This window comes from Rhinopithecus bieti, unplaced genomic scaffold (genome assembly GCF_001698545.2).
Source record: "Rhinopithecus bieti isolate Rb0 unplaced genomic scaffold, ASM169854v2 scaffold_23283, whole genome shotgun sequence".
NCBI classification, from domain to species: Eukaryota; Metazoa; Chordata; class Mammalia; order Primates; family Cercopithecidae; genus Rhinopithecus; species Rhinopithecus bieti.
The window spans coordinates 665,234-675,907 of record NW_016810852.1 but is presented as its reverse complement, the minus strand read 5'-3'; the positions used below and the strand labels follow the sequence as shown (position 1 = coordinate 675,907).

Genomic DNA, 10,674 nt, shown 5'->3' with positions numbered 1-10,674 from the left:
TAAATATAATTTTAAAATAATTATAAATTTTAAGTGAGATATTTTATAATTTTTTAAATAATTAAAAATAAGTTCATCACCTTCTATATGTTTGGTACTGTGCCATGTACTGTGAGAAATACAGAAAGAAACACAAGAGATACTGCTTACTCCCAAGAAGCTCCCAATATACTTATGAACATTGGTCTACTATACAGGAAACAAACTGCTTACTCCCAAGAAGCTCCCAATATACTTATGAACATTGGTCTACTATACAGGAAACAAACAAAATGATAGATTCTGGTACAGCATGTAGGACAAACTAATACTGTACATGTTCAGAAGAGAAAGATCAAGGAGAAACAATAAGACTCATAATATTTAATTGATTGTAACAAATATGGGAAAGTATCAATGACCAGTTGCTCCTAATTGATTTTACTTTTGTTTTAACAGTGGAATCATATCTGACCTTTTTCCTGGAGTCCAAATTCCAGAACATGATTATGGTATTTTACAGTCAACAATTGTGGATGTCATGAATGGGCAAAATCTTCAGCCTGAGATGTGTATGATTAGAAAGGTGATACAGTTGTATGAAACAATGCTAGTAAGGCATGGTGTTATGTTAGTTGGACCAACAGGAGGTGGCAAGACCACAGTTTACCGAATACTAGCAGAAACTTTAGGGAATTTACAAAAACTTGGGATAGACAATCCCTTTTACCAACCAGTTAAAACATACGTTCTCAACCCTAAATCAATTACCATGGGCGAATTATATGGAGAGGTTAATAACTTAACCTTGGAGTGGAAAGATGGTTTGATGGCACTGAGTGTCCGAGCAGCTGTGAATGATACTTCAGAAGACCATAAATGGATCATCAGTGATGGGCCAGTAGATGCTCTTTGGATTGAAAACATGAATACAGTGCTGGATGATAACAAGATGCTTTGCCTGGCTAACAGTGAGAGGATTAAACTCACACCTCAAATTCACATGCTTTTTGAGGTAAGTGTACACATTACTGTGGAGTGAAATCATTCATTAAATTGGCATACCATTATTACATTTTTTCTCACACTGATGTAGCCTTTACTATCTATAATGTCTATTATTATGTTCTGTTTACTTGTAAATTATCCTTTTGTAATAGATTGACAGTCAAAGTCTCAAATGTTCTTATCTCTATAAATAGGAAGTACAGTAAATTCTGGCTTCCCTGAGATAGGGAGAGAGAGGAAGAAATAGAGAGAGAGAGCGCTTTGTATCATTTGAAATGCATTTTAAATTTAAAAATTATTATATTTAATAAGAATAAATTATCCCACTGTGATATGAATATTTGATGAGGGATTGGGAGAGGAATGTGGACCAAGTACAGCTACAAACATTATGAAGAATGCCACCTGTGTTCTATTCACTCATCAAATACTGATTGGATGCCTACTATGTGCCAGGGATTCTAATATAAGAATGAAAAGGAGAAAAGAGAAAAGCAAAGAGAATAAAGAAAAATAGCCCTGCCCATAGAATTTGATAGTATCCTCCTGTACTTGTGGGAATTTTTTTCGCCTTATACTCATTTAACTTTGTTCTTGCATTTCTAATTACTTATTGCTCTCCCACTCTCTTCCACACAAAGCCTTTCAATGTTAAGTTAGACTTTAAAAGTGTGAATCATTTTATAAGTGTGAACACTGAAGTTGGAGAAATAAGGAAGTATCATATTAGCGGTTTCCTGCTCAACTTTCTTCAACTTTAGGTGCAAGATCTGCGGGTTGCCTCCCCTGCAACTGTCAGTCGATGTGGAATGGTGTTTGTGGATCCTGAAGAACTGAAATGGATGCCTTATGTTAAAACTTGGATGAAGGGTATTTCTAAAAATGTAAGTGCAATCAGATATTCCCCAATATCTCCATCTGTCAGGACTCACGTTGCCTTCTAGTGCACAAATAACAATATGTTAAGGACTCATGGTGCTTGATTGAGGGGACTCCATTATTTTACCTGGTCCTCCCTATGGATTCCTAGAATCCTCCAGGAATGTTTATATACTCCCCAAATCTGTCCTCATTTCTTGTTACCCCAGCCTGCCAGCCGGCGTACTCACACTGCCTCCTGCCTATTCTGTCTGGCTTCTCCCCAGACTGAAACACAAGCCACTTTTGTGAGTCCCTAAAAACACAACTACAACAGCCTGAGGCATTGAGACTTTGCAGAAAGCTTGGGAGTAATAAAACAGAACCAAAATGAAGAAAAAGAATATTTAAGTCTAGACCCTAACTGTCATTGTTTTTGGATTTTCAGAGCCCCTAACACCTATGACAGCCAAAGGTAAAAGAAAACCCATTTACATCCTACCCCAATTGTAGGTGCAAGACCTAAGACACATTCTAACCTCAGAGGTACAGTTCCACCCAAATTGAAGAAAAGCTTATACATTATTATTCAAAACAAATCAGTTTCATACTACTTTCTGTAGCTTCTCCATTCTAACACAGAATTTTTCTCTTTAGCTTAGCTGAACAAGTAGTCCTTTGAGATGTTTCCCCCACATCTCATCCCCTACTCCAAATAAGCCTTCTTCGTCTCTGCCTCTCCCCCTCCAAAGATGAGCCAGAAAACTATTGTTTTCCTCCTTTCTTTGCATGAACATTTTAAGAATATTATGGTCTAGTCTCAGAGTACCTTATTAAAGACAGTAATTCTCAGAATTGAGAGTTTATCATTGGCTACCTTAAGACTTTTAACTTTTCTGAATTCACTTTTTTAAAATTAGCAGACATTTTATGCCTAGGGCAGTTTTAAGTTTATAGAAAAATTAAACAGAAATGAGGGTTCCCATGTACTCCCTCACCCCCATTATTCACACTATTATTCACCTATTATTAACACTGCATAAATGGTGAACCAGTATTCATTCGTACATTATTATTAACCAAAGTGCATACTTTGTGTTAGAGTTCACTCTTTGTGTACAATTTATGGGTTTTTAAAAATGCATAGTGTCATGTTTCCACCATTATAGTATCAGGCAGAATAGTTTCATTGCTCTAAAAGTCCTCTGAGCTCTACCTTCTGAATATCATCCCTCCTCCCCATCCCTTAACCCCTGCAACCACTGATCTTTTTACTATCTCTGTAGTTTTACCTTTTCTAGAATGTCATACGTTGAAATTGTATAGTACATAGCCTTTTCAGACTGGCTTTTTTTTACTTGGTAATATTCATTTAAGGTACTTCCATGTCTTTCTGTGGTTTGGTAACTTACTTCTTTTTAGCATTGGATTTTTTTTTTACAATCTTCACATTGTATAAATATTTCATCTTCTAGTCTCATAACAGTGTGTTTCCCAGAGTAGAAGTTAATTTTAATGAAATTCAGCTTACCAGTTTGTTCCCTCATGGATGATGCCTTTGGTGTCATACCTAAGAAGTCATCACCAAGCCCAAAGTCATGTAGATTTTCTCCTGTTATCTTCTAAAAACTTCATATTTTGTGTTTTGCATTTATAATCCATTTTCAGTTAATTTTTAGGAAGGGTATAAGGTCTGTGTCTAAATTCGTTTTTTTGCATGTGTATATCCAGTTGTTCCAGCACCATTTGTTGAAAAGACTGTCCTTTCTCCATCGGATTGCCTTTGCTTTTTTGTTAAAAATCAATTGACTGTATTTATGTAGGTCTATTTCTGTGCTCTCCATTCTGTTCCATTGATCTACTTGTCCATTCTTTCACCAATAACCCACTGTCTTGATTACTGCAGCTGTATAGTAAGTCTTGAAGTTGGGTAGTGTCAGTTTTTCAACTTTGTTCTTTTTCTTCATTGTTGTATTGGTTATTCTGGGTCTTTTGCCTTTCCATATAAACTTTAGAATCAGTTTGTCAATTAATCCACAAAGTAACTTGCTGGAATTTTGACTGAGATTTTGTTGAATTTATAGATAACATCGGAGAAATTGACATCGTAAGACTTATTTAGTCTTCCTATCCATGAATGTGGTATTTCTCTCTATTTATTTAGTAGTTCTTTAGCTTCTTTCATCAGAGTATTATAGCTTGTCTATATAGATCTAGTACATATTTTGTTATATTTATAATTAATTTATTTTTGGCAGTAATGTAAATTGTATTGTATTTTTAATTTCAAATTCCAATTGCTCCTTGCTGGTGTATAAGAAAATGATTGACTTGTATATGTTAACCTCATATCCTGCAACTTTTCTATAATTACCTATGAGTTCCAGTTTTGTTTGTTTTGCTTTGTCAATTTAGGTAGATTTTCCACATAGACAATTATGTTATTTGTGAACAAAGACAGTTTTACTTCTTCCTTCCCAATCTGTATACCTTTTATTTCCTTTTATTGTCCTATTGCATTAGCTAGGACTTCAGGACAAAGTTGAATAAGAGTAGTGAGAGGGACTGAATTCACTTTTAAATATTTTATGTATTGGCAGCTTAAGAAATAATTATGAAATTAACACCTCTGAACCCATTGCCAGACCAAGAAATAGAACACAATCAACTACCCATAATTTTCCCCATGTATCCCTTCCCAGTTATAGAAGGTTTCCTTAAAATTTAATTTATTTAGTATGTTGTGATAGTTATAGCCTTTCGTTTAAAGATCACTGAATATATAGAAATATCCAGATTTTAACCAACCCAATTCTAAACTGAATTATGTATTTATCAGGTCTTGCTAAACTATCATTTGTTTCATTTTCAGCTGAATGAGGAAACCCAAGAATATATATTAAATCTTTTCCAACATTATGTTGATGAAGGTTTACATTTTATCAATAAAAAGTGCAGCCAAGCAATTCCACAAGTGGACATCAGCAAAGTTACTACACTCTGTTGCTTATTGGAGTCCTTGATACTTGGGAAAGATGGAGTTAACTTGACAATGGTATGAAGAGTTTTCTTACTGCTGTGAAGCTAGAAAAATTAGATTATTATATAAATTCCTTGCAAAGAAATGACTCCATTCTAAAATATAACCATTTGATTTTAAGTTAATTTTCAGGGGACTAATAGCTATGATTACATTCATAGAATCTCAAAGCTACAAGGAACGTTAGCATGTATAGTTTATTCCTCTACTCAATTTTGAATTCTCTTACAGTCTACAACATATTCCCAATACAAGATATTCTCAATCTGCTTACATACCTTCATGCAGGTATTTAAAAAATTATAATAATCAGTTGAAAGACAAAGTTGGACTTTTTTTCCCTTCATATTCCTTCTCATTCATTTTCTCATCAGTGATTATAATATATAACTATAAGAAAACACTACTCTGTGAACCATTGCATGAAGTGTAAGAAACATACACTGTGCCCATTTAAAATGTATTAGTCTAAATGAAAGAAAATACCTTTACACTTTGCAGCTTAGGATTCTTTTATGTTTATATATAAAATATTAAGTCTGTCTCTCTTTATTCTTTCAGGAACAAACAAAACTGAACACTATACTATGTCAGACTTTTGTATTCTGTTATTTGTGGTCTTTGGGTGGAAACCTAACCGAAAACTATTGGGATTCTTTTGATACATTTATTAGAACACAATTTGATGATAATCCTGATGCCAGGGTAAGAACCAAATAAATTACATTTTAGCATAATAATTCTGAATCATTAAAATTAAATTTTAAGATTAAAACTTTAAAAGCTTTAGTTCTATTGAAAATATAACTTATACACTAAGCTGGTTCCTAAAAGTATTTATGTTTTCTAACCATAGATAACATTTATCATATTTTTTAAGTTAGGAGCCCTCTCCTAGTCATATTTAAAAGTAAGATGTATAAGTATATAAAAACTCTCTGCTGTAAACAACTATTGAATTCTAGTCAGTAAATTTATTTTTCGCAGTGTGAAAATAACAGTGTGATTGGTTAGCTATTCTGAATTGCTGGAATGTACTTGGTATATATTCTAAGATTGACTAAATAAGTAAATATTGAGAATAATGGCAATGAATTTCTCACTGTTAGAGATGGGATTTAAAAATATGAAAGGAGAAAAATTAGAATGCACTCTGTTTTATTGGATTGGAATTGCAGGTCTCAGTACTCATTGATATTCAAAATGTTAACATACATATATGTAATTGTATGAAAATTGCCTGGGCACATGGCTCACACCTGTAATCCCAGTATTTTAGGAGGCTAAGGCAGGAGGACCACTTGAGGCCAAGAGTTTGAGACCAGCCTGTACAATATAGCAAGACTCCTGTCTCTACAAAAAAATTTTTTAGTATCCAAGCTCAATGGTGCACACCTGTAGTTCTAGCTACTCAGGAGGCTGAGGCAAGAGGATCTCTTGAGCCCAGGAGTTTGAGGCTGCACTGAGCTATGATCTTACCACTGCACTCCAGCCTGGGCAACAGAGCAAAGCTCTGTCTTTAAATAAATAAGTAAATGTATGAAAATTGATGTGTGTATACATCAATTTTCTAGTCCATTTTATATATATATAAATTTTTATATACATATAATTTTCTAGTCCATGTGCTGAAAGGAACTAGACACAAAGACACCTTGATAGCAGCAATGAGCATATCTGGTATACTTATTTTTAAATACTATTGTCATCCTCCATTAAAGAAAATGAGAAATTCTTTGTAAAATAGTTGATTTCAAGACTGGATCAGGGAAAATACAAAACAACTCTTTTATGTTGCATAGTAAAAAAGTGCTCAAAGAATGATGTGACATGTCAAAAGAACACAGAAGGCAGTTTGAAGAGACTTCCACTGGTCAAAACTGGATAGATTTAAGCATCAAAATCAATAATCATAGTATAGGATCATAACCCTTTTAGTAAAATAAAATCTGTAATAAAATAAAATAAAATCCATACTCATAATAAAATATGCATGACTAAATGAATAAGTAGGGAAGAAAGAAAAACTCTTTCTTATAGCTAATACCAACTAACCTATGCAGAAGGAATAATGGATAAAGTTAGAAAGTCATCACCTTGCAACCATTATTGTAATAATTGATTTAGGCAGGAATCATCAATGAATACTGAAATTAGTGGGTAGAGGTTTCATGATAAGCAGTACTTACATAGTTTCTAAGTATTTACTAAACAAAACAAAACAAAAAAAGCAAAAAAACAAACTTGTAAACAGCACCTTAGCTACATGATCAATTTAACTTAATTAGTGGGTAGAGATTTCATGATAAGCAGTATTTACATAGTTTCTAAGTGTTTACTTAAAAAAAAAAAAAAAAACGCTTGTAAACAGCACCTTAGCTACATGATCAATTTAACTTAATTAACATCAAGGCAAACCTGTGCCTGCTTCCTAATATGGGACACTGTGAAAGATGTAATCTTGCTTCTGTGATATTTATTTCAGAAATGTATAACTTGAATCTAATCATGAGGTTACACCTGGAAAACCCAAACCAATGAATATTAAACTGGACTATATTCTTCAAATATATCTATGTCATAAGAGACAAAGTTGAAAGACTTTTCTGAATAAAAGGAGACTAAAGAGAGATAATTAAATGCAATGCATGATCCTGGATTGGATCTTGGACTTGGAAAAATATAGCTATAAATTATATTATTGGAAAAAATGGCAATATTTGAATATAGAATGTAAATTAAATAATATGTCAGTATTCAATAAATTTTATCACCTAAGTATTTTTTTTAAATATGTCCTTTTGTCTTCATCCTTGCTGCCTTTGGATAACCCAGATTCTTATTATTTCTTCCATGGGCTATTAAAATATCCTATTTATTATTCCTTTGCTTTTGCTCCAGTCATATCTAATTCACCCTCTCTACCAGTATTTTTAAAGTTAAAGGTCACAATCTATTAATTGGTCATGAAATCAAGTGAAAGGGTCACAACCCAGTTTTTAAAAAGGAAATATCCTCAACTACAACTATCAGTAAACACTATATTGGAGAGTCTAACTAGTGCAATAAGGCAAGAAAAAGAAATAAAACATATAAACTTTGGAAAGGAAGAAGTAAAATAGTCATTATTTGCAGAAAAAAATGACTGAATATGTAGAAAATCCTAAAAAATCTACAAACAAATGATTACAATTAATAAGTACATTAGTAAGGCTCTTGGATATAAGGTCCACAAAGAGTCAACAAATGAAAATTTAAAAGAATGCCATTTATAAAAGTAACAAAATACCAACTACTTAGGAATAAAATTAATGAATGATGTGAAAGACCTCTGCTGAAAAGTATAAAACATTGTTGAGAGAAATTTTAAAAGATCTGTATAAATGAAGAGATACACTATGTTCATGGATTGAGATACTTTTATCAAGTTATCAGTTCTTTCCAAAATATTTTGAAGATTCTAGGCAACTTCAGTCCCAAAACCCCAACAAAATTTTCCATGGAATCTGACAATCTCGTTCTAAAATTTATATAAAAATGTAAAATAACTGAGATAATCTTGAAGGAACACACATTTGGAGGACTTAAACTACATGACTTCAATAATTCAAGACAGTAAAACAGCAGCAGTTCAGAGTGTGGCATTGGTGAAAGGATATCAAATAGACAAACTAGTATTGACAAAGAAGTGGAAGAAAGAAGCCTTCTGAGGTGCTGTACATGTTCTATATTTTAATCTAGGGTGGTTATATTAATATTTATATATATGAAATTATCTAAAAGAGACTCAATATTTGACAAAAAAGGTTATGTTATACCTTGAGGTTTAAAAAAAAAAAAAAAGAATAGAAAGTAGAGTGAATTGAGGAGGTTCCAAGATGGCCAAATAGGAACAACTCCAGTCTACAGTTCCCAGCATGAGTGATACAGAAGACGGGTGATTTCTGTATTTCCAACTGAGGTACTGGGTTCATCTCACTGGGGCTTGTCAGACAGTGGGTGCGGCCCACAGAGCGGGATGAGGCATCGACTCACCCAGGAAGCACAAGGAGTTGGGTAATTCCTTTTCCTAGCCAAGGGAAGCCATGACAGATGGTACCTGGAAAATCGGGACACTCCCACCCTAATACTGCTCTTTTCCAACAGTCTTAGCAAACGACACACCAGGAGATTATATCCCACACCTGGTTCAGAGGGTCCTATGCCCACAGAGCCTCGCTCACTGCTAGCACAGCAGTCTGAGACTGAACTACAAGACAGCAGCAAGGCTTGGGGAGGGGTGTCCACCATTGCTGAGGCTTGAGTAGGTAAACAAAGCAGCCAGGAAGCTCTAACTGGGTGGAGCCCACCGCAGCTCAAGGATGCCTTTCTGCCTCTGTAGACTCCACCTCTGGGGGCAGGTCATAGCTGAACAAAAGGCAGCAGAAACTTCTGCAGACTTAAACATCCCTGTCTGACAGCTTTGAAGAGAGTAGTGGTTCTCCCAGCACAGAGTTTGAGATCTGAGAACAGACAGACTGCCTCCTCAAGTGGTCCCTGACCCCTGAGTAGCCTAACTGGGAGACATCTCCCAGTAGGGGCCGACCGACACCTCATGCATCTGGGTGTCCCTCTGAGATGAAGCTTCCAGAGGAAGGATCAGTCAGCAACATTTACCATTCTGCAATATTTGCTGTTCTGCAGCCTACACTGGTGATACCCAGTCAAACAGGATCTAGAGTGGACCTCCAGCAAATTCCAACAGACCTGCAGCTGAGGGTCCTGACTGTTAGAAGGAAAAAAACAAACAGAAAGGATATTCACACCAAAACCCCATCTGTACATCACCATCATCAAAGACCAAAGGCAGGTAAAACCACAAAGATGGGGAGAAACAAGAGCAGAAAAGCTGAAAATTCTAAAATCAAATACCTCTTCTCCTCAAAAGGAACGCAGCTCCTTGCCAGCAATGGAACAAAGCTGGACGGAGAATGATTTTGACGAGTTGAGAGAAGAAAGCTTCAGATGATCAGTAATAACAAACTTCTCCGAGCTAAAGGAGGATGTTCGAACCCATCGCAAAGAAGCTAAAAACCTTGAAAAAAGATTAGACAAATGACTAACTAGAATAAACAGCATAGAGAAGACCTTAAATGACCTGATGGAGCTGAAAACCATGGCATGAGAACTACATGATGGATACACAAGCTTCAGCAGCCGATTCAATCAAGTGGAAGAAAGGGTATCAGTGATTGAAGATCAAATGAATGAAATGAAGTAAGAAAAGAAGTTTAGAGAAAAAAGAGTAAAAAGAAATGAACAAAGTCTCCAAGAAATAGGGGACTACGTGAAAAGACCAAATCTACATCTGATTGATGTACCTGAAACTGATGGGAAGAATGGAACCAAGTTGGAAAACACTCTGCAGGATATTATCCAGGAGAAGTTCCCCAACCTAGCAAGGCAGGCCAACATTCAAATTCAGGAAATACAGAGAACACCACAAAGATACTCCTCGAGAAGAGCAACTCCAGATTCGCCAAAGTTGAAATGAAGGAAAAAATATTAAGGGCAACCAGAGAGAAAAGTCGGGTTACCCACAAAGGGATGCCCATCAGACTAACAGCGGATCTCTCGGCAGAAACTCTACAAGCCAGAAGAGAGTGGGGGACAATATTCAACATTCTTAAAGAAAAGAATTTTCAACCAGAATTTCATATACAGCCAAACTAACCTTCATAAGTGAAGGAGAAATAAAATCCTTTACAGACAAGCAAATGCTGAGAGATTTTCTCACCACCAGGCCTGCC

General features: G+C 35.0%; 1 protein-coding gene across 1 annotated transcript in view; it reads left to right on the top strand.

Moving 5' to 3' along the window:
• The window catches only part of DNAH6 (dynein axonemal heavy chain 6), a 327,840-nt gene that overhangs the window by 155,964 nt on the left and 161,202 nt on the right, over nt 1-10,674 (top strand). Inside the window, exons 35-38 of the mRNA XM_017892976.1 lie at nt 439-994; nt 1,749-1,871; nt 4,718-4,900; nt 5,447-5,590. Coding sequence (XP_017748465.1) covers nt 439-994; nt 1,749-1,871; nt 4,718-4,900; nt 5,447-5,590 — 1,006 coding nt within the window. The remainder of the gene's footprint in view (nt 1-438; nt 995-1,748; nt 1,872-4,717; nt 4,901-5,446; nt 5,591-10,674) is intronic.